At 41.0% G+C, this 25,104-nt stretch overlaps 2 protein-coding genes across 2 annotated transcripts; one reads left to right on the forward strand and one right to left on the reverse strand.

Moving 5' to 3' along the window:
* Positions 1–839: 839 nt before the first annotated feature.
* On the reverse strand, positions 840–13,805 carry LOC116724879 (uncharacterized). Its single transcript, XM_032570657.1, has 9 exons — positions 13,636–13,805; positions 10,817–10,913; positions 10,555–10,729; positions 8,076–8,221; positions 3,574–3,750; positions 3,103–3,219; positions 2,268–2,354; positions 1,692–1,839; positions 840–1,599 (listed from the first exon to the last, which is right to left on the reverse strand). Exons 1-9 carry the CDS (start codon positions 13,647–13,649, stop codon positions 1,583–1,585), a joined length of 978 nt encoding a protein of 325 aa, XP_032426548.1. The 5' UTR covers positions 13,650–13,805; the 3' UTR covers positions 840–1,582.
* An 898-nt stretch (positions 13,806–14,703) lies between these two features.
* Positions 14,704–24,413, forward strand: LOC116724869 (solute carrier family 35 member E2A-like). The gene is made up of 9 exons (XM_032570645.1): positions 14,704–15,010; positions 16,439–16,829; positions 18,329–18,464; positions 19,247–19,374; positions 20,392–20,512; positions 20,593–20,646; positions 20,724–20,796; positions 21,181–21,326; positions 23,305–24,413. The coding sequence occupies exons 2-9, from the start codon at positions 16,550–16,552 to the stop codon at positions 23,531–23,533; spliced, it is 1,167 nt and encodes a 388-aa protein (XP_032426536.1). The 5' UTR covers positions 14,704–15,010; positions 16,439–16,549; the 3' UTR covers positions 23,534–24,413.
* Positions 24,414–25,104: the final 691 nt, after the last annotated feature.

Genomic DNA, 25,104 nt, shown 5'->3' on the forward strand with positions numbered 1-25,104 from the left:
TTTTTGTCGACGTGGAGCAGTCTAGTGTCTTGACGATCCGTTAGAAACGCATTCCAGGGCAAATGTGATTTGTCTGACTTTTAATAGGAAAGAGACCTGCTGGTTCGTCACCAGCGTTGGTCTCAGCTGTTCTCTGTAAAGTGCTTTTCACTTTTGTAACCGAGAGCCTGCAACTCTAACTTTTGCATTGGCAAGTTTGATAAATGTGTCCAAGAAGCTATTCTCTTTTTTTTTTTTTTTCCATAACACGTTAATAAACAGAAAGTTGAAGCAGGAATGGTTGTCTTTGTTTTTTTTTTATATAAATCTATATAAGAGTTACTCCTGGTGTCTTATTTGCTTCTGTACACAAAATATTAAAGTGTTGATGCATCTCAATTCAGAAAGTGAAGCCTGTTCCACATCATTTTAAAAGTTATAGGCCAGTTTTTTCTCTTCTGGTCATTTTGACTGAGTCTTATAGCTAAAGAAAACTGGTTAAGATTTTGTTTTGAGATTTCTGTAACAATTGGTGTGGGCTTATGTAACGCCTTCATTTTAATTAATTAAATACATAGGTTTTTGCACATTACATTTGAACACAATTAATTACATTTTTACAACGGCTCCGGCCTGAACCTTTGTAGTCACGCGTTTCTAGTACGCCAAGTTGCTTTCTATCAAAATTGCTAAGAAACTGAAGGAGGAAGGATTAAAAATATTTACTATTTGGACCGAATCTTGGATGCCGTCGTCGGCTTTTCGAAGTTTGAGCTCAAACTCTTGTAGAAACCCTCCAGAGAGATCTGTCCCGGGACTCAAATTACAGCAACATCTACAGACAAATAAACGAGGAGCACTGGTTTGGTTTGGAGTTTTATTAAGAATCCAGTATATAAAAACATCGAGCGCATCAAGGTGCAGAGTGACGTTAAGAAATCTGTGAGTGAGCAAAAGTAGTACAGAAGACAAATGCAAATCAGTCCGTCACCAGTGGGGAACGTTATTCACTTTACAAAAAAATATACCAACATCCCGTTTAAATATTACAGTGTATCTTACAGTGAAGGTACAAATAGAAATCTCTTTGCGGTTCCTTAAGGAACAGAGCAGATCAGTGGAATACTTGTAGAGCAAATAAGAAAGTCCAACAGAACTCCAGCAGAGCTCTGTTTAGGCTTATGTGAAGGAAAATAAACATAAATATACTGTAGCACTTTTAAGTCACTAATAAAATCAGGCGAAAATGATTTCCAACCGAAAAGAAGCCTTTGGCTTTTTATGTGCCGATTATCTGTGCTTTTAAAAACATAATTAATCAGACTAAAAACAATTTAGATTAGAAAACAGCTTAGCACACCGACCGATTCTAACGCAAGGTATGAATGCAAGCGCAAAAGCTGATATCCTGCAAACAGACAATCTGGTGAAGCTAAATTTAGACGAACAGCTCATTAGAGTTTAATAAGTGTGTAAATAAAATGCTTGGTCAGTGCTTTGGTAGAGTTAACGCTGGGTAAAAGTCGGAGCTCCACATTCATTGTCCCGGTTGCAGAAGCTGCGGCGAAGGTCCTCCATGCAGCGGCCAGCCGATGTGGAATCTCTAGCTGGATGTAAACACTACGCACAAAAATACACGACAGCATGAAATGAAAGACTAGACGGGAGAGTCTCAGCTTTTCAGAGCGAGGTGCTTTGGGTTTACGGCTCACTTCTCTCTCTGAGGCCCTGTCCGAAGCTCTGCACCAGCCTGATGAGGCCCCACAACAAGACGCCTTTGATCAGCAGCGAAATCAACGCTCCGGTGACGGTGGCCGCCTCCAGGGTGTACGTCTGGTCGTGGAACCACTTCTCTATCACCTGGGAGAAAAACCAACCGCGAGTTTCTGTGTTGCTATGTTACAACTCTATGTTTGCTTCTTGCGATTCTGATGGTTTCAAAGAGAAAACAGTTCTTGGATGTGAGAATACACATCCGAGGACTAGGATGTAGTTCCTTTCCTGTGTGAAGAGCAGGTGAAGCCAGTTATTTATTTTTTTTATTACTTACAGCATGTCCAGGAACAAAAGAGACTTTGGGGGAAATTAGCCAGAAGTGTTTCAGGAAGGGGCGAGGCAAAGGGCGGGGTCTCTGGTTCCATACCCGACTTTGGGACTTTTTTTTTTTGTCTGTTTACTGCCATTAAAATTCTCAAAACCCTTCATAATAAAAGTGTTCAAGGAAGATCTTCGGGGTAGATTTACTATCACAGCATAGCCATTCTCTAGAGGAGTTAATATCTACGTACCGAGTACAACAGGTAAATGAAGAAGGCCACTTCAGGAAGGTTCTGCACCATGAAGACCCAAACCAGGACCTTGGCTTCCTTCAAAACCTGAAAAACAGTTGAGCTGTTATTCTGGATCCGTCGGCTGTGCAGAAATCTGCGGTCACGTCTCTAACTCCGGCGTACTGCTGGACTTTTAGTCTTGTCTAGATGCTCAGTCAGATCGGGTCCACACTACATCAGTACTGGTAGGAAATTTTGAATGTCAGAAATGACTAAAAATGCTTAGAACTGAGCCCTTTCAGCAGATTTACTGAATTATTCATCAATTTAACATGTTTCCATCAGTCCAATATGGTACTAGGAGGTTTTATGTGATAGGACAGGAAGTCAGTGCACACAACTCTAATGTAAAAAAGGGCAGAAGAATAGATGGGTTCTAAAGAACTGCAAACAATTAGGGCTAACCAACACTACCAAAAATATTCCTAAAATTGAATACGGGCTAAACCAATTCAAATCCAAAACGCATTCGGTTTTCTCACATATTAAATTTTAAGTGTATTTCGGCGTGCTCGTCACTTATCAACATTGCCACACTTTCCAGATTTGTTTCTGTAGCGCAAATTGAAGGCAAGATATTGAAAAGTTCAAGGAGTATGACAACTTCAGCGAGGCTCTGTTACCGTCTGCGGAGGTTCATTTTCTCCAGTCTAAAAGTGAAAGCAGGGATTTAAAGAACTGCGCGTTTAAAAGATTATTTGTGTAACATTTTTTTTCCCAACCGTTGTCACCCTGCAGCTGATCATCGTTCCATGTTTTCATCATCATCATCACCATCATCATCCTGTCTCACCGCAACAGCTCCGACGACGGCGGTGACGAAAGCCCAGAACACTCCGACTCCCAGGATGATGGTGTTGGCAGCGGACATGGCGGAGGCCGACGTCGTGATCAGGATGCACAGACACAGCTGAAAACATCGCGGACAGGACACAGCGATTTCAGAATGAATCCAACGGTGTCAGAGGTCAGAACGTGACGCAGCAGGGGCCAGAGGAACGTGTGTGTGTGTGTGCAGAGGCCCAACATGGCCGCCGCTACATGTGCCGTGTCCCTGGTTTTCTGAACAGGCATGTCACGGAACCGGAAGGACGACATTCGTTATACATTATTGTTGTGACCGTGTTTGGGCTTTCGGCCTCTCTGTCTTCGTCCACAAACCTAAACTGGACGTCCAGAGGCTCTCAGGGGCCCTCGGGTTTAACTTGCCGAGCAACGCTGAGGAAAAACAAGGCGAGGAGACGGTTTAATCCGGCAGACTTACCTGAGCCTGCAGGTCAAAGGTCACCATGGAGAAACAGAGGTTGAGGAGGAAGTACTGCTCCTGCATGCTCTCCAGGGCCCCGCCCACACGGAACGCCATCATGTTGGGCCTTTGGATGAGCACCGTGGTGCAGAGCACGTGTATGATGCCCAGGCACATGATGCACACGAAGCGAGCCTGAAACACAAACGGGAGCTTTGAACTCCGTCGCTCCCCGTGCATCGGGTACTCAACGATCCGACTCACGACTCAACCGACGGCAAGGTTTACGTAAAAATGAGCCCACGCAATTCCGCTCGATTTTCATCTCTTGTCTAGCGCTCCGTCTGGGATTTCTGCCATTCGCCTGGATTTCTCCTGTAGAATCTCAACAGGGCCAGTCAGGGAACACAAGGAGAATTTGTGAACGATGGCTGCTCTGTTGTAGTTTGGCTGTAGTTTTAGCAGTGGCAGCGCAGGAAGAGAACAAAGCGTTGTTTAGCCTCATCCCATCTTAACACAGATGGCCAGTCATCCGAGTTTCCTAAATCCCAGTTTCTATGGTGGGTTTGGTGACTTCAGGGTGTCTCACACCAATCATCACCAATCATGGTGTTCTGCACATAGAACAAAAGTTCGATTTTAGTCTCACCTGAATAATAGTCAACTAATTTAGAAATCAATTCATCGTTAATTGAAGCATCCAGATAAAAAAAAAACACCCACAGTTTAGTAATTAAGCCAAAACTGTACTTTTATATATATATGATGGACAGATTAATCCGTTATTAAAAATAATAAATAGTCGTAGCTCTAATAAACAGCTATATAAAAAAAATCTGATTTGAACTTTTTTTTAATTGTTTCTTTTTGAACAATAAAAATCTTGCATTGAATTGAATGAAACCAGTATCGGTGATATGAATTGTTTTATTGTTCTCACCACTACGTGCATCAATCAACGTCCCAAAGAGGGAAGTTGGTCTGTCGTGTTTCAGAAACGTTTCATGTTTTTCTTTTGTTTTGAAACCTCAAAACAGAAATAAATAACGCCGGCTCTTTAAAACTGGCCACACGTTTCTTATGGTAGACATTCATTAAAAAACTTCAACTGTCTTTTTCACAAAACGCTACGTAACATTTGCGTCTCTGGACGGGGTTTTTATTCGGCTGGACCGAGGGCAAAGTGGTCTCTTTGGTGCAGCTCCTCCAGAGTCACTCTGGCCTCTCTGACCAGCCGCTCTGCCTGCCAGGCCTGTGCTGCTCATGAAGGATGGACTCAACAGTTGGATGTTCAAAGCTCGGCGAATCATTTTGTGATCTCCACACCTTCCTCCCCGAGCTGTCCCTGCTCGGCGTTCAAGACGCTCCTGCAGACACGTTTGCTCCGCGGCGGTCGTTGGGGTTCTTTCTTTGCACGCATGTTGTGTTTTAAAATGTGGAAAGTGTGCATTTTTAAACTTCTGCGGAGAGGCTCTGAGAGGTCGGCGTCCTCCCCGCAGCAGTCGGAGCGATCTGAGTTTGGAGACAAGGCGAAGTGGAGTGGGGTCGCCATGCAGAGGTCACCCAGGTGACTGCCTACTGTAACTAAGACTGACTGCTAATGGCAGCTCTAGATGACCCGGTTTAAAAAAAAAAAAAAAAATCCAAACTATTCCTTTAAAGACGCACGTCTGTCAATCTGTCAATCTGCAAGCAAAGTCAGAAATGCCAAGCATGCAGCATTTCTGAGGACTACTTGTCATGAACTCTCTACTACAGCAGCACAGATCGAGAATAAAATAAATAAAAGGTATGTGTACAGGTAAGTTACAGCTGGCCAGAATCACTGCAGCTCTCCTGCTTCTACTTTCTGTGCTGTCAGATCGCCGTGACTACCAGCAGACAGCTCGGAGGCAGATAAATCGGCTTCATGTGATGCAGGCCGAGACAAAAAGATCAACCTGACGTTTTTTAAAAACGCTCAAATTTCACTTTACAGAGCAACAGCGACACCAAGTGGAAGAAAGGGAATTAGCAGCCCGTTCAATGATGATTTGAGGAAAAGGATGTTGGTGATGCTTTAATGAAGTTTAAATTCTAAAAATAAAACTGTGCCATTGTAGCCTGCATACAGTGTGAAAAAAAGTATCTGCGCCCCCTGACGGAGTTCTTCTGTTTGTCATTTTTTCTCAGACTCCCATGTTTCTGACCGTCAAGGCATTTTCATGGTCAATAGTCTAGTCAAAGTTTAGACTTAAACCATATTGGAAGCTATAGCGTGACCTTTAAACAAGGCATTTAAAGGTCCCTGTTTAAAACAATTAATTAAAACAAATTCTGCTAATAAGAGTTGGTGAAGATTCCTGTTCAAGGATGACAGGAAATTCAATCATCATTTAATAACTGCCTTTTGTATTTTACTCTGTTAATATTTGTAAACAAGAGCAAAAACCCAGCGGCTGAGAAACGAGCTGCACGTTTTCCTCATTACACGATGGTCCTAATGAAGAGCCTCAAGTCTTCAGGTAGACGGCAGGAAGTTTCTTCTGCCAAACTAGGTCGCGATTCTGACTGAGACGGAAAAACCTGCAGGTGTTTTCATGGCTGGGTTAACTTGAGACGAGTCGCATGCGGCGTTGGCAACATTTACTGCATGACCTGCAAGCCGTCCTAGGCTTGTCCTGGGTCTCTACCTGCTTCATGCGTCCCTAAGACATTTCCACACAGCAGCCCAGCAGAGCGCCGCTCTTAGTAACCCGGAAGCCATCATGGCTGCACTCAGGGGCCACAGGAAGGAAAAAGGTAAACACACAAAAGGTTCGAAGTGAGAACACAAAGTGTTTCTGTAAACAAATTGCATTCTCTTTAGGACTTGAAGCTCATGGTTGGGTAGAAGTGAGTTTTACGCTCGATGCTCGTTATTTAAAAGTGGTCGCCCAAAGTGAACATAATATAGCGCATTTATGTAGCATTTATTCACCAAAAACACCTTTTAGCATTATCTAAAAGATTTCTACACATTGGGCTACGTTTGGTAGAGTTTTGGGTCAAAGGTGGAAGTTTTCCAATGTCTACCATAAGTGGAAGTACCCACTAACTGAATTTAAATTCAGCTTTATGTTATTTCTAAGATATGTTTATTGTTTGTATCCGACTCAAACTCTTGTCAGCTGCCTCGCCAACGTCGTCCCAGTGTTGAGTCTTGCTTGCACGGCTGACATTGTCACAATAACAAACTTGAACTCCGTCTTTTGATCTCCAAAAAGTGCTTTGCTGTCAGTGCAAAAATCTTTAGCCACACAGTTTAAATATGTAAACGTCTTCATATTTACCATAACTTACAGTTCCTCGTGGTATGAGAATAGTCAACAAGTATTTTTATAACGTAAAAATACTCAACCAAACATGTCCTTATTTGTGTTTATTAGTTCTTATAAAATTTTTAAGACGTTAATAGTTCTCCAGATTTTCTAAAGGTCCTTTAATTAAAGTGTCTCATTGATTTTAGAGTCAGTCACATGTCTGATAACACCAATGTTTTTTTTGTAAAAACACAAAATACTAACTTGTGAATTATTAAGGCAGAAAAAAAGGCTGTTGTGTCTAAACTTATTAAAGAAGTGAATTCAGCGCAGATGTTTTGACTCTTTCTTACTAGCAGCTGATAATCCAATCATCAGCTGATGATTGGATTATCATCAGCTGATAATCCAGAGACAGATCCAGACTTGTTTCTGAGACCTGATGCGTCTTATTTTTGTCCTTTATTTTCCCCCATACACTGTTACTGTAATGTGTGTGCTTCAGAAATGGGCATAAAATTAAGGCGAAAAACTGTCAAAACTGTATAAAGTTTAACAAATCAGGGGAGAAATAAAACCCAAAATGTTTTTAGATGTTCGCTATTTAAAACCGGTGAGTTTTAAAATCATCCACTTTTGTTTTTTTATAACCTGTTTTAGGTTATGCCACAAACATTTCAGTTGGATTTTGCCCCAAACGTTGTCTAGTCCAGCCGGAGTACCCTCATTTTGGTTTCTTTGAGCTATTCAGACGATTGAACATCTAAGCTAAAGGTCACGAACTGATGGGCAGACGTTGCTCTCCAGGATTATTTTTCACCGTTTTGCCTCAGTTGAATCACGACCAACGGCCTTAACCAGGTCAACGAGGTCTGCAGCGCTTTATGTTGTTGTCGATTCGCTTTTGGTGTAATTTTTGGAATTGCATACATACTTGGACAATTCACCACAGTTTCACATTTTCTCACTTTAGATCCCTGGAGGTCCAATCACAAGGAGTGCAGAGGCGTTTTAACAGGACTGTAGTGACACTGTAGTTAGAAAATAGCTGGAAACGCAGCATTCTGGGTATTCAGCTGATCAAAACAAAAAGGACAACATTTCTCATAGAGATTTGGTTTGCTTGTTAACATTTTGATATAATCTTTTCTTTCCTTATTTACCCTCTAAACCGAAGACGATTTATGCATGCTGACAAATGTAATATTCCCAGCCTTAATAGTGTGTTCAGCGACTCACCAGCACCTCCTGTTTGCCCTTAGAGCCCACCACGGAGAAGTTGACCACCGATCGGATCATGACCACCAGCACGCTGAGCACAAACGCCACCAGCTCCTGTCGGTTCTCCTGCAGCACGCCACGGCTGATGTAGTAGATGCAGAACACTGAGGGGAAGCAGAGGAGGAGCAACTCTCATCTTTTATGTTTGAGAAGTCGATAAAAAAAAACAAAAAAAAAAACAGTCTCTGCTCATTTCACCGTCCTGTTGCTGCCTCGTAAAGTCGCGCCGAAGGTTTTTCCGGTAGCTAATTCCGTTTGGCCTCCGATGAAACATGGTTTTTGAGAATCTTTTGCAAATGAAAATCTGAACTCTGTCTTCAACCCCCAAAGATCCAGCTTCGCACATCAAGATCTCATCTTAAAAAGCTTTTCTCCGCTCGGTGAAATGTTCTATAGATTACACACGGATGGATGCCGGAAAGCATTTTTTATGTTAATTATGATGGCGTTCCACTTACAGCTATTTAATATTTTAATATTTAAAATGTGAATATTAAATCAGACGAATAAAAAAACTATTCTTAAAAACAGAAGTGTGGGCTCAACGAAAAATGAAATACTTAATATCTGGTTTTGTTATTTTCAAAGCACTTTTAGCCTGGAAAACGAGATTCTTCATAACGTAGATTCTAATTCATTGAATATGACTGTAAATACTAACTAGGCTACTTCTAAAGATGGCTGGTTGCAAATAATGATTTTTTTTAGTAACTGATTAGCCTATTGATTGTTCTGACGATTAATGGATTAATGATTAATCAAATAAAAAATTGGCAGATTCCGCAGATTTTTCATTTAACCACTTAAGCCTTTTCTTTTCAATATTAGAAATAAATTAAAGATGCAAATAAACAAATAATTCAACTCCTTTCTTAAATAAAACAGATTTTTTTATTGCCTATTAGGCAACAACACAGCATTCCTTTAGTTCATTTTAACTGGGTGAATATATAAAAATAGCAACTTAAGGAGTTTGGGGCAAAACATATCAACAGACAAAGGTATTCATATGTTAAATGCAAAATGTATATATATTTTGTACAATTTTCACTTAATTACTGCTCTGAATATGTTGTTTGTTTGTTTGTTTTGTTTTATTTACATTAAATTGCCTTTTTCTGAGTCTGTATATACTACAGTGGAAGATTGATCACTAAATTAGTTGCCGATTATTTGAATAACCGATTCATCGGGATTCATCTGATTAATCGTTTCAGTCCTAAATGCAAAATACAAGCTATTAAGACTATTCAGTCAAAGTTAAATACATGAAAGTTTTTGGTAATAATGAAAAGAAACATGAAACATGTTTGAGGTGTGAATACTTTTACAAGACACAGAGAGCTAATTTATACCTATATTTGGCAAAAGTTGATCTGGGAGACAGAAACTAAACTGAACCAGTTGAAATGATTCAGACTCGTTTCCCTTAATGTCATTAGTGTTGCTTATGGTAACAAAGAGCTGAAACTTAATTACTAGAGCACCACTCCCTCGAGTTCCTCCTTTAAACTACTGTTCACCCTGGACTTTCAACTTTGCGGCTGAAAATACAAGCGGTGCTCGTCTCCACCGTTCTGAGTGCATAAAATAATTTCTTTTTAAACGATCTGTTCCGGTTTCACTGTGAACGTTTACCGGCAGCTCGGGGTTCCCGATGAGGACGGACAGCGGAGAAAGAGGAAACTGTCGTTCCAAGCAGACTTGGGAGTTGAGTTGTGAGTTTAAGTTGGCTAATCGAGTTGGGGGAGCAAAAGCCCAGAGTGTTGCGTAAGCAGAATAAAAACAAACGAGGCGTGAGTCGCCTTGATAAAACCCCGCTGGTGTCTGACAAGCATCCAACGTTGCACGTTGTGATCCTTGATGCACAAGTTCATGACTTCAGAAGGAAACAGCGTTCAGAAACCGAGTCGGCAGAGGCTTATTGAGGAGGAGGGCGGCCGCTGCCGCCGCGGCGTGAAACCAGAAGAGGAAGTTGGGATTTTCAGTTTTTGAATGAAAGCCTCAACAGTTTTTCTCGCAGATTTGATTCGTCAGCTCTTTTTGAGCTTTCAAAAAGAGTCACTTTGCTCCAGTCTCTTCACTTGTGTCTAAAATAACCTGCATCACTGCAACCATATTCGTGAGGAATTATTTAGGATGCAGCAAAGTCCTACTCTTCAAAGTACTTTGAAGAAACTACAACGTAGAAACTGAAGGTGTTTGTTGAAAACGAGGGCAGTAGAGAAGCGAAACTTCATTCTGATCCGAACGGCGGAGGAATTGTTTTTCTTTTATCAGCGTGAGCACAGGAAGACATCAGTAATCCTCTGTGTTCACCTCCTCCACAGTTTGCGCCACACGATTACAGCAGCAGGACTTCTGCTTTCAGCTCCGAGCGGAGGCGATCGCAGCGACCGCCTCGCTCCTTGGCGTCAGGCAAACGTGAAGCACTCACATATCCCGACCAGCTGGATGAGGGACACCGTGAAGTTGTCCTCGTCGGCAACGTCCATGTCCTTGTGCTGCTTGTAGATGCTGGACACGGTGAGGCTGAGCAGCGCCAGCAGGGACACGACGGTGAAGCAGAAGTAGGTCTTCACCAGGGCGGACAGCTCCGACCACGACTTTATCTGCAGGACGTAGGGGACAGAGAGTCTGAAACAGGCCGTGGGAGGGAGGAACAAATTTGTGTTGGTGTAAAAGGCAGATCTGCTCACCGGTCCACATGGCGTAGGAATCAGACTCTGGTGTCTCGGCCTCAGGTTTGGAGACAAAAGATCTGGGCTCTGGTGCTGCTGGTTGGCCAACAACGGCCTGAAAAAGTCAACACATTCTGAAAATGTCAGGATTTTCTCTTGAATAAAACCTTAAAAAAGCAACAAAAACTTGTAAACTTTTCTTCACTTGTGCAGAACCCAAATTATTTCTCACTATGTTAGGAGAAATATGGTAAATGGACTGAACATACACCAAAAGTTTGGACACAACTGTGTGTCCAAACTTTTGGTCTGTACTGTATATAGCGCTTTTTCCAATCATTTTGACCACTCAAAAATGATTCACATTCACCCAGTCACACTCACAAACGCTCACACATTTATACACCGAGACGCAGATAAGTAGGGTTAAGTGCCTGTTTGACCTCCCTACAACACCTCGGCATGCTCCAGGATGTTCTGCTGAGGGGTCTCCTCCCAGACCTGGATTAAAGCATCACAAGGGCTCTGAGGATTTCATCCCGGCGCCTCATAGCAGTCAGGGTTCCTCTGGCTGGCACATGAAGGGCTGTGCAGCCCTAAAAACAAATGCCTCCACATCTCCCGGTGTCCAGGACTGCTTCCTTTACGCTCTGGACACTTTGCCGACAGAGACAGCAAACCTTCTTGGCACAGATTGATGTGCCATCTTGGATGAGCTGCACTACCTGAGCAACTTCACTGCTCAATAGGAAGAAACACATTAACAATAAAAATCAGACCGCAGTAGCAGAGGGTTGTTTACCCTGGATAGCAAATGGGAAAAGAGAAAAATAGCTGAGGAGAGATTCTGCAATTTTTGGACCGAATCATTTGCATTCATTGCCAATGCGGAAGGATTACCTGAACGTTTGCTCTGTAGCGAGAAGTTGTCAAATAACAAACAGTACTTTCCGGACTACAGAGAGCACCTTACTAAATATAAGCTGCGAAAAATCTGGTAATGTCTTTCCACATATCCAGGGAAAGCATGCTAGCTGCCGCGTCAAGATTAAAGTTACATCTTACATGCCCGATGTTGAGAAGCTGTCCAGTGATATCCGTAAACAAAAGTCACATTAAACACGTTAGAACACAATCCTGCCATGGGCACATCTATTTAGTAACAAAGTGGTTGATTTTATAAACTGATTAGTGATTTTTGTCAGTATATATTTAGAATGACACTTAGCGATATATGGGGCTGCACAGTGGTGCAGTTGGTAGCACTGTTGCCTTGCAGCAAGAAGGTCCTGGGTTCGATTCCCGGCCTGGGGTCTTTCTGCATGGAGTTTGCATGTTCTCCCTGTGCATGCGTGGGTTCTCTCCAGGTACTCCGGCTTCCTCCCACAGTCCAAAAACATGACTGTCAGGTTAATTGGTCTCTCTAAATTCTCCCTAGGTGTGTGTGTGCATGGTTGTGTGTCCTGTCTGTCTCTGTGTTGCCCTGCGACAGACTGGCGACCTGTCCAGGGTGACCCCGCCTCTCGCCCGGAACGTTATGCACGTTCCGTTTTTTGGGGGGTTTTTTCCGATCACACACTGAACGTGATTATTTACTAAAAGCGATCGTTAGGCAAACTGCATTTGGGAGCAGATTTTCCAAAAATAACCCTTTCCCTGTCGATCTTCATAATAAACATGACATTAAAAAAATCTGATTTCTTTGTTGCATTTCTTTAATTTGATCAATGCAACGAAACACAATACATTAATATTGTAACGGAAGGTCAACTTAAAGCACCAACGTACAACAGAGTCAGGTGGTGCGTCATCCAGGACGCACTGCAGGGAAAATAAACATTTAATCATGAACGTTTATGTATGCATGCTAATTATGTATAAACTTAGTCATTTTGATAATAGGCTGATATAAACACTTAAAGCCTGTTTTGCCTTCATTATAAGCCTTATATAAGGCTTTTAATTTTTTTGCAGCTCCAGACAGATTTGCTTTTTTTGGCTCTTTCAACATTTTGGATTGCAGACCCCTGTCTTACACTTTGGACTGAACCATTGCTCTAACAGTGGTGGACCTAAAAATTACTCTTTTTTCTGAGATGTGTGGCAGATTTATTTCGTTCTTTGTTTCTTTTGCCTTTTCATATTGATATTGTTTAGATACAAAGGTTTCTTTTATGATTTCTTTGGGAGGGACCATTCTAGACTTTTCCCAGATTCGGGGGTCCGGACCCCCCTGAACACCTCGGATTTCCGCCCATGGAAAGTTGTAAAAAAAAAATTATAGCTGCATTAAGACCTTTACGCAATATTCAGTATGTCACTATTGCAGATAGGGTCGTTATTGTTATTATCTTTAATAATAACACTTTGATTAGAGGACAGTTTACACAATGTTTTCTTAGATATAAACAGACTTACACGAGTCACATCCTTCTCTATTTTCATGCAACACTCCCAGTTCCTACAACCACACGTTTAAACACTCACTGGACTTCCCCGTGATTTCAATGTTCAAGGGATGATTTCCAAATTCAACAATGACTGAGAAGAAGACACCTATGCGTGTTTCCGTGTAGTTTTTAGCTTAATTTCCATCCACATGACTCCCATTTCCCTACAGTACAGTCTGAATTTCCCAGCTTTCCCAGTCTCTCGCTGTTTATATTCTACTGAGCTGCTGTTAGTTAAGCAGCTGTGAGCGATTATAACTTGATAATAATAAGAAGAAAACAAGACGACCTCCACACATATCCGAACAGTTTCTGTCTGATATTTACTCAGTGCGCAGCAGACGTCATGACAAAATGATAAATAAATACATAAATGAAGCTGCTGACCTCGTTTCGTCCATTTCCCCCACGGACGAACCCGGACTTTACATTCCTGCGACCTGTTTTAACCTCCGTGACCAACCCTGATCCACTCAGGCTCCCTTTAACATTTTACTCCAACATCCACAGGAAAAACTCTTCGTCACGTTTTTTTTTTTACTGTATTTGTTCTTCCTCCACTGCCCAGAGGTGCTCCTGCCCCCTAGAGGACACAGAGAAGCAGTACAATTCAATATCGTGCCAAAGACGTAAGATTTAATTTGATTATATTTATAAATTATTCATTTATAAATATCCAAAAGTTTATACTTTTTCGCCTCCAGTGTTAGAACTTTGAATTTTTTTTCATACAGCGCACAATGGCCCAATATCAAATGTTTTCCAAGCCAATGTTACCTATCAATCTCTACACCAGAGAATTATTTTTTACAATACATTTCTAAATATTTTTCCCCAAGCCTTCATTCATACACTAAAAAACGTAGCCGTCCGTACCGAAGAGACATTTTGGTTAAAAAAAAAAAAAAATAGAAAAAACCCCTCAAATCTCTAGATTTTTTGGATAAATAATAATAAAAATAATAATAACATGAAGAAATTAGATAATTAAAAAAAGTAAAATAATTTTTATAAGAAAGTTTTACGTTTTTTCTAGTGGCCAATACGTGGAATTATATACATATATATATCTATATATCTATATATTTTTTTTAATTTTTGCTAAGATGCAAAATACTTTACATTTTTTAGATAGTGATTTAATTTTAACGTTAGATAAAACTTTAGATTCAGATTAGGTATGATAAATTAGGAAAAAATGTCAAAAACAATTGTCGGACATTTGACTTTGTGACATTGCTGTGACAAGGTGTTGTACCGGATGTGAGTTATATTGACCACAAAAATAAAAGCGCTTTGATTGGTTTTGTTACTTTGTAGCATTGCACATTTTCATTCTGAACAAAACATGTTCTGGTGGAATAATAAAATGTACATATTTAATTCAATGGTTTTCTGCTAAGCAGTTATCTTAATTTAAACGGTTTATTAAAATATTATCACTTCCTCTCTTTTGGCTGTTTAACACTAGCTTGACGCAGCGTGTAATTTGCTAGCAGCCACGTCTCAACCTAAGGTGCCTAACAACCTGTTACCTTCAGGGAGCCGCACGTTTTCCGGTCGGACCGAGGTTTTAGTTACTGCTCCGTCATGTAGTGTAGCATAGTAAACATGGCGGGTGGTTTAATGGGAGGAGGCATTCCCTTTGTTGCAGAAAACAAACGCAGCTAGCTAGCGTTAATGTGCAGCTTCCTCCTTTGGGAAACCTCTACAGAGCAGCTGGCTCTGCAGTCCAGGCTGAAGCGAGCAGATTCACCCAGAGGTAAGAGTTTGGTTTCTGGCTGTAAGGTTTTTATGACCCAAAACGCCAAGTGCCCTCATTTAATTGTTAGTTTGACAAGTTCCACCGTCAGAACTGGGTGTAATTCCGCACTTTGGTGTTTACTCAAGCTTTATCAAAATATCTTGACTCACTGCCTGGTTTACAATCAATGCTTTATTGTTTGGTCGCATTCTGATTTATATGTTTCATAAAGCCAATAAATACAAACATTATACAGTAATAAGGTCGGGAGGTACTCCTCAAATTCCCTTGAGTAGAAATAACGACACAAGAATAGTCAACGACTTCATTAAACGAAGGAAAATGATTTGAGTTCACGTTACAAAAGCTTGTGTGCTTTATATATATATATATATATATATATATATATATATATATATATATATATATATATATATTTATAGAAAAGACAAATGACATGTGATCCATACATTTTACACAAAAACAAATCTGGCAGTGTGGTTTACATTTGGATTCAGTTCCGTTATTAAATACACACTTTATTATATTTCATTGTCCGCACAGCTGCAAATTTCCAGGCTGACACAAATAAGAAAACTAAATGTTGTATATTTTTCTTCGCAAATTTTAGAGCTTAAAAACATACGAATATGTGTCTTGCCACATTTTCTCAATTTGATTTACAACTGGATTTTGACCAGACCATTCTGACACATGAGTAAGCTTTAATTTGAGCCACTCCATTGTATACCCAGCTCTATAATTAGGGTCAACATAAAGGGGTAAGGTGAGTCTCTGTCCCAGTTTCAAGTCTTTTGTAGCATTTCATAGGTTTTCGTCCAGGGCTGTCCTGTAATTAGATCCATCCATCTTCCATGTTTGTAATAAGAGAAAAGACAAATAACACGTGGTTCATACATTTGTAATAATAATTTAAAAAAGCATCCCTCTCGGTTGATGCAGTGTCTACCTTTTGCTGGTCGAACAGATTGTTCAGGGCACACCACACTTTTTTAAAAGGTTTTTTGTTTTTTTTGGCTCTAGTGGCCTTAATTTGATAGTGAATTGACAGGAAAGTGGATAATGAGAGAAGGGGAAAGGTCATCAGGCCGGACTTGAACCTGTGACGTCAGCATCGAGGACTGGTCTAGGCCTCAATATGTGGGATGTGCTTTTACCCTTGCACCAGCACAGCACCCCATCATATGTAAGATATTTCTAAAAAAAAAACAACATTCATCCTTTTCCCTCAGAATTACAATCGTGCAATACGTTATCTGTTACATACATCCCCCAATAAATTAAAGTGTGAGGTTGCAACACAGCAAAGCATGGCAAATTTAAAGGGAATACTTTTGTGCCATTATTTATTTATTTATTCTTTTGTGCATGCAAAAATTTTGTTCTTACAATTTCAATTAACAAATCATTTTAATTCTGTCACAGAGAGACTCAAGAGGCTCATAGTTTCCATTGTTCGTCAGAAGATGAACTAACCATCAGACCCGCTCACCGGCTACACCAGTCCCCCGTGAATCCACCCAGTCAGCAGGTGAGATGAAGGGCAACAAACAGCCTGCCAAGCATTCGCTCTGGCACTTCCTGTCGCCGTTCCACACCCGCCAGGAGCGGGTGGTGCTGGCCCGGAGCGAGAGCCTGCCGGGGGAGCAGGTGCTGAAGATCACGGTTACAGAGACCACGGTGATTGAGGCGGAGTCCGGCGTGTGGAACTGGCGCTCCATGTCCTACCTGGGTCTCTGGTACTTCTTCAGCTTCTGCACCCTGTTTCTCAACAAGTACATCCTGTCGCTGCTCGAGGGGGAGCCCAGCATGCTGGGTAAGGAATCCGTTTGCATCAAACTCGGCTAATCAGTACTAAGCTAACACCTTGCATTTTTTTACAAAGGATTTTCTTTTTGTTCTGAGGAACATAGGTTTGCATCAATCTTCAAGCCTACTGGACTTTGACTAGGAATATGGTTTGATTAAGGTGACATTTGAAGGCAATTGACAGCAGTGGGTTTCATTCATCGGCATTAGCCAGGGTTTGTTTAGGTGCTTGAAAGACTTAAAAATGCTAGAATTGAAGTGAAGTGCTTGATTATTGGATAAAGTGCTTGAAACTGCTTGATATTCTCCCTGGACAGTTTTGTAATAAAGCTGTAGTAATTATTTATATTATTTTGAAGCATTAAATTTGAGCGGAAAACTCATTTACCTTTACGCAAGCCGATTTGTTCAATGTAATGAATATTTATTGTTATTAATAGTTCAATTAGTTATTGATCTGTGTCATTGAAATAAAGATTGTCATATATTCTATATATTAAAGTTACTGAACTTGGAGGATTTTTTTGTTGTTGTTAAATCTGTGTTTTATTCTCACCCTGAGGCGTATAGAGTGTGAGAGAAAATTTTCTAAACATAACATTTTGTTATATTTCAGTTGAATGTCTTTGTGCTGTGTAGGATACTGCTGTAGTTCACCCATTTTCCCTTTTGTTCACCACCCAGGTTTGTTTACCAGTTTGTCGGGACCCGACCAAAACCCCTCGGTGTAAATTACCTTGAGACATAATGAGATTTGGTTAAGCATAAAACAGGCTTTAATGCCAAAAATGGTCAGACGTTGCAAATCATACAAATGGAACAGACACAGAGTGACATTCACCTTAGGGCTGACACCAAGTGAAGCGAAGATTGTAGCGCGAGTTCTGCTTTTATTCTTCTCCTCATGCTGCTCCGTCTGTAAGGTGTTGTGCTTCCTTCATCAGTTTTTGTTTGTGTGTGACTGTCGCCAGTCTTATATGTTATGGATATGTAAGCGTGCTGCCGTGTGCATGTGAGCAGATAAAATTTGGAGGAAAGACAGAATCACTTTATCCATAACAAAATTAATACAATATTAATAACAGTAATAAATTATGTCATATTATCAATTGAAATTGAATTGAAACTGTCTTTAATTTATTTGTACTGATTTAATCTCCAAAGTGTGGTGCGGGAAAAGTTTGTAAACTTGCATTGAAAATGCTTGAAAAGTTTTTGCATTGGTGCATCACATAAAATCTATTAAAAAAAACAAAAAAAAAACACACACACACACACACAGAAAATACACAGAAGTTTTTTGCTGTAATGTTACCAAATGTGAAAATGTTTTGGGTATATAAAGACCTCTGGAAGCTACTATAAACTGTCAATTGTTAGAATATACAGAAAAGCTCCTAAATTTGCTGAGTGAAGTTAACAGGTCTTTTTTAGCTGGTGAAAGTTGTACTTAACATCTCCATTAGCGACTCAAGCTTTTACCGTTTCTTCTTCTTGCTCCTGTAGGTGCTATTCAGATGCTGTCCACCACCATCATAGGCTGCCTGAAGATGTTCATTCCCTGCTGCCTCTACAAGCACAAGTCCAGATCTGAATATCCATCCAACTTCATCATGATCATGCTATTTGTTGGACTAATGAGGTGCTCGCCTTTGTCTTTAAACCACATGAACACTTGAACGTATGAAGGTGTTCATATGCAGATATCGACTATCTGCTTTAGAATTGCAAAACCAGATGAGAGCATCATTAAACTACTGATGCAGCCTTCAGAAATGCAAATTAGGCTGCGTTCACACTGCAGCCTGAAGTGACCCAATTCCAATTTATTTATTTTTTTTGACGTAATGCGACCTGTATCCGATCTTTTCATGACAGTCTGAACAGCACAGGTCGGATTCTTTTCGAATGCGACCCATATCCAATACGCATAAGATTCAAATGCGACCTGACGTTCAGGTTGCATTCATCCGAACTGAACGTCACTGATACTGGACAAATCTCACTATTCTGCTTCCTCATACGCAAGCGCGAAGAAAAACAACAACCATGACGGACTATAATGAGGATTAAGTTGTTAGTATGCTGCTCCTGTCGGACAACGACTTCAAATGTGTAAGCTATGCTCCACCATTAGCCTCCATGTTTACTTCCACAAACACTGAGCACTTCTTCTTTTTATGGCGGTTGGCAGAACACTGAGAACGCTGAGGCCATTGCGTTCTCTACTGCGCATGCGGGAGACTTTCAGGTCGTTGGCCCGTTCACACTGCAGAACACGTACAGGTCGCATATGTGTGGCAGTGTGAACGGCCCTGGCAAAAAACATTCGATTTGACAAAAAATCGGAATTGGGTCACTTCAGGCTGCAGTGTGAACGCAGACTTAGACATCACTCAGCTGCGTTGTCTGTGCTCTTGCTAGGTTCACCACTGTGGTTCTGGGATTGGTGAGTCTGAAGAACGTGGCGGTGTCATTCGCTGAAACGGTGAAGAGCTCGGCGCCCATTTTTACTGTGATCATGTCCAGGTTGATCCTTGGAGAATACACAGGTGAACAGACATGTTCTTGCTGTAGTAATCAGGCTTTGTTTTCTATTTGGCTACGGGATTGCTCCTTTTTAAATCAGAACGACATCAGATTTCATTTGTTAGGCCACTTAACCTGAGGGTTGTGCAAAGTCATATTGATATATATTTTGCACATCCCCAGTCTGCAGGGGGAGCCTTTAATAGACAGCTGAGCAAATTGTAAATAAAGTGGAATCTTGAAGCTCTAGAGCAGCTTTGATCAGCGACAGGGACGCTCAATAATTTGAGGACGCTCACTGAAGTAGAAGTGTCTCTCTGTGCCAGACCATTGGTTAGGAGCTGGTTTCATCTTGAAAGTAGCAATGGGGTGTCTGCACATCCTGTAATTTAAAGTTTTAAATGAATGTGCCTAAAATGAAGGCCTTAAAATGTCTTGCATTAATAAAAAAAGAAAAAAGTGCAAGTTGGCCTTAAATACGTCAAATACGAGTCTTGCATTTTGTCGTGGCAGTACTAATTAACCTTGTATATGTAGTTTTCAGTAAGGCAAAAAATTGGAGACCTCGTCATTCACAGCATTCTGTGACTCGAGGCCATTGAGGCTACTGCTAACTCACTGCCAGTATACCATTGTTAGATGGCTTTTTTGCGTACATCATGAGTAATTGCAAATTTATTGCCAGCTGGCTGGACGACGTTCGCCAGCCAATACGAGTATTTTCAGTGCTAAAAAGAAACTTTTAATTTTGACACTCTGGGGAGTTTAGGCTGTAGAGAGCCATATGCGTTGTGAAAAACACAAAACAGCTACCAAGAGTCACAAACAAACCCCAGAAATGTTACAGTTGCTACTCTTGATCGCAATCCAGCAGGATTTCTCAACCATCCCCTTTGTTTACACACACACACGCACATATATATGTATATATCTTTGATTCAATGTGGCATTGAAAAGGGCTTTAAAAAGTCTTAAATTTGACTTGCTGAAACCTGCAGATAGCCTGAGCGGTGACTCATTTATTTGTTTCCAATCTTCAGGCCTCTGGGTAAACCTGTCCCTGTTTCCTGTCATGGCTGGCCTGGCCCTCTGCACGGCGTCGGAGATCAGCTTCAACATGCTCGGATTCTGCGCCGCGCTCTCCACTAACATCATGGACTGGTCTCTACCTCAGAGCTAGCTCCACGCCACCGCTTCTCAACTGTGAACACTTTGACTAACCTGTTATTTGTCTCTCCCAGCCTGCAGAACGTTTTCTCCAAGAAACTGCTGAGTGGGGACACGTACAGATTCAGGTAGAAGAATTAAAAATGACCTCATTTTTAGCGTTGTGTTTTAAAGACTCTCTAAATCAGTGTTGTTGTTGTCGTAGCCCCCCAGAACTGCAGTTTTACACCAGTGCAGCAGCAGTCATTATGCTGATTCCTGCCTGGGTGTTCCTCCTGGTGAGTAAACACACATTCCCTTATTTATTTTCATCTGAATTGTTGATGCAGCTAATTAAATACCCACAGAGGCCATATTTTAATAGTTCTATTAAAATTCTATTAAAATAAATTAAAATGCTTGCCACACTTTTCCAATTTTTCTTTGTGGGAAAAGTGAACATCGTGTGCAGCTGTCCTTGTACCCCCAAAATTGCTCAGATAAAATCTCATTGAAGGTTTTGATTATAAAGCGACAACATCTGAAAACATGATATGGGACAGGGTGCTAGGCGATGCATCAGTCCAGCTCTGTTTGCTGAGGTCAAAGTGCTCCACTGATGACTGATAAGACTGAAAAGGTGCAGCTGGAATAATTAATGACTCCTGTCTCCATGTTTCCAGGACGTCCCAGTAGCTGGAAAGAGTGGACAGAGCTTCTTGTTCAATCAGGACATTATCCTGTTGCTGCTTTTTGACGGCGGTCTGTTTCACCTACAGAGTGTCACGGCCTACGCCCTGATGGGCCGGATTTCCCCCGTCACTTTCAGGTAGCGCCAATCCACAACCTCTCGCTGGGAACTAGGCCTGTCATGGTGACAAATTTTGATGAGCCACAAATTGTCCCAGAAATGATTGGGATAAACAATATTACTGTCATTTTGAGACATTTTTTAAACTAGCAATAGTAATAATAATGCCTTATTAACATTTGACACTTTAAATATCCAAAATAAACGAACAAAACAGATGGAACAACAGTAATTAAAACAAATTATGAAGTCTCTGTAGCCAAAATTACATAAAAAAAAAAAAAAGATTCTTAGGTGAAAAACAGGTTAAAGTGGCAGGTAGTACAAACTAAATACTTCATACTGGGTGACAAATGTATGGTGGCTTTTCAACGACATTTAAGGGGAGCATCTCCATCAATTGAAATGATCTCGCTCATTTTAATTTACATCCATCCATCCATTTTCTTGTCCCTTGTCGGGTCAGGAGGTGCTGATGTCTATCTCCAGCTAACGTTCCAGACAAGAGGCGGGGTCACCCTGGACAGGTCGCCAGTCTGTCGCAGGGCAACACAGAGACATACAGGACAAACAACCATGCACACACACACACACACACACACCTAGGGAGAATTTGGAGAGACCAATTTGACCTAACAGTCGGACTGTGGGAGGAAGCCGGAGTACCCGGAGAGAACCCACACATGCACAGGGAGAACATGCAAACTCCGTGGAGAAAGACCCCGGACCGGGAATCGAACCCAAGGCCTTCTTGCTGCGAGGCAACAGTGCTGCCAACTGCGCCACTGTGCACCCCATTTTAATTTACATTGCAATGAATTGATGTATTGCTTATTGTGACAGGCTTTACTGCCGAATCATTTTAATTTGGTTTAATTTATCTTCTTGGACCTATTTTAACATTTTACAACCGACTTTGTCAGGTGAGCTTTCCAGTTATTGAACATGTTCACTGTTATCTCCAGCGCAACAAAGTCCAGTTGAAGCTGGGTATAATCCTGAGATAACGTGTTGGATGTGGTCACATGCACTCCATCCTAATGTACACCACAGCTTAGTCCTAGTGACCCATTCTTATTTTAACAAAGAGTTAAAAAAAACAGAAAAAAAAGATGGTGACTGGTTTTGCTGGTTTGTTGAGAAATGAAAAAACTAACTGCCATCTGTGAAGGCTGTCAGAAAGCCAAACTGGTCGTTGTGATTATTCCTTTGAGTTCGAGTGAAAGCTGCGATGAAAACATACGAGGAAATAAATCCAATTCTAACAATAGCTAACAGCAGATGCCAAATTAAAATGCATAAAAAGTGTTTCAGTGAAAATAAGACATTATTTCCTTTAGAAGCCTTAGAGATGCATCATATTACTGTTCATACAACAAAAGTGCTGTGTAATAGTGTGTGGAGAAATAAGCAGATGTGGTGCTAATTCTCATATCAGGTATTCAGAAATGTGGTTTAAATGGGTGAAAGGTCCTTGAAGGAGAGTAAGGAAATGGTGAAGTCACTTCCTTACTTTGAACTTGACCGCCTTTGCCATGAGTCGGCAGAATTGAGAGATGCAATGTGCTGATCCTTTGCGGTGAACGTCGGCACCGCGGAACCTCTTTTATCGCTGATCTTCACTCGGCACACAGCAGCTGAAACTGTGGTATATTCATAATTTAGATTGTATCTGATTGTACAGATTTGACCATCCATATGGCAGCTGAGAAAAAGGAGAAGTATGGTTAGAATATCAATATCTGCTATTAATACCTTAATATTGATTGTAATTCAGCAAGTCCCCTCGACGATCCCTTATGTTTATAGTTTGTTTTTTGCCTGTCTTAAATTTCATTCGAGGAGGCATTAAAATTTGACTTGCTGAAGCCTGCAGACGCACAAATATAAAATGGAAATGTAGGTATGGTTTTACAGTGTGCAGGCCACAAGGACCAACTCTGTAGGCGTGCTTGAGATTTAAAAACCAGCAGCAACGTTTCTCCCTCGTCCTCAGTGTCGCCAGCACGGTGAAGCACGCCCTGTCGGTTTGGCTGAGCGTCATCGTGTTCAGCAACCAGATCACCCTGCTCAGCGCCACCGGCACCGTCGTCGTCTTCTTCGGCGTCCTCTTGTACAACAAAGCCCGGCAGATGCAGAGGGAAACCTTGCAGGCTATGGTAGCCGAGCAGAGCAACAAACCACTCCTGCAGGACCAGGACTTTGAACCCTCACAGACTAAGTGACGATTAAATGCCACATATTCCAGATAAAAGACGGCCTTCTTGGAGACGAAGTTGAACGGGGACCTCTGTTAGATAAACCCTTCTGCATTCCTGTGGAACGAGACAAACAGTATTTCTTAACCACCCGTTTTAACCTCATGACCCCTTTAAGCGTCCTCTTTTTCTGTTTTTTTTAAAGCGGTCAACATGAGAAGCTCAGGGAAGCGCTGCTTGGTTCTTCGTCTGTGGTAAAGACGCTGCTAACCGTGTTGGAGCTGCAGCTTTTAAACTGTCACGGGTCGTGCAGTCCGCACTGCATCGTCCAGTGCAAACCTTGAAAACTCATTGAAGGTTATAACATGTGAAAGAGTCTTTGGTGCCTGATTTTTTGTTGTTGTTGTTGTTTGGCTTGACACATTTATAGGAAATGTGAAATATCAGAAAACCATGATTTGCATTCCAGGAATGCTTCTGTCATGTAAATGTTTGGTTTTGTTTCTTCGCCGGTTATCAATCATCGTCACTATTATTGTTCTACTCTTTTATGAAGTTTTGTGCTGTATGAAATATGAAGGTGCAGCTTCATATTTTCCTTTCTTATCAGATTTACAGCAAGAGCTGAATGAATCGAACATAAACATTTTATTAACGTTCAGCGTTCACTTCACGTTGCTGCTCTTTGTTTTGGTTGACCGTTTTCAAGTTTGTGCACACAAACAGATGTGGATGTTTTTGTCATCTTCAAACTTACATTTGTTTTTAAATAAAGAAGGTGAAAACAACCAACCATAAGCTGTATATCTGAGGTTTTCCAGACTAAGGATGTAAATCTGTCTGTGAGAGTTTATCGATATGCTGCTCACTACAGAAAAATAAAAGGTTTCCTCCCTTCCAACCTGCAGTCAGTCATTTATTTGGTTTGCAAGTCCTGGCCGTCTGCAACCTTTACAATCCAAGGTAAAGGTTGGATTGTAAAGGAGCCATTTCTGCCCTCAGTAGAGGAAAATAAAACAGGTGTAGAGCCACAAGTATTACTGACCTTTTGAAAAAAGACCGCTTTTGACAAATATCTACTACAGAAAATCTGTTATTTTTAAAGCGCAACAAGTTTACTCTTATGTTAGGTTTTAATGCAAAGAAAATCTAACTTTTTCAAAAGGATAATGACTACATTTTCTTACGTGGGATCTTGATAGTTGCACAAAGTTTTGAGCATAATAAAAAAATGTTGTCATTCTGTCACGGGAATTAAAAGCAATTATTCTGTGAAATAAAAGCTGAAACGTACTTTTGTTGTATCTATTTTGAAAATTCAAGTTGTTTAGCATTTTTAGGCAGTTTTTAAGAGCCGTTGTCGAGGGTCCAAAGAGTCAGATGTGGATTCGGAACCGCAGGTTTAGAAGTTACTTCTACAGACTGCATGGGTAAAAAAAGTTGGGTTGTGATTGTAGAAATAGGAGCACAGAATCATATTTAGCTTACAAGATGTGCTCTAAGATTGATTATATGACCTGAGTAACTTCATCTTTATTTCAAACCTATAAAACTATGGTAAGAGTTTGCAAACAAGCCAAAACAGACTTTAATAAGTA

The sequence above is a fragment of the Xiphophorus hellerii genome, chromosome 1 (genome assembly GCF_003331165.1).
Source record: "Xiphophorus hellerii strain 12219 chromosome 1, Xiphophorus_hellerii-4.1, whole genome shotgun sequence".
Taxonomy (NCBI): Eukaryota; Metazoa; Chordata; class Actinopteri; order Cyprinodontiformes; family Poeciliidae; genus Xiphophorus; species Xiphophorus hellerii.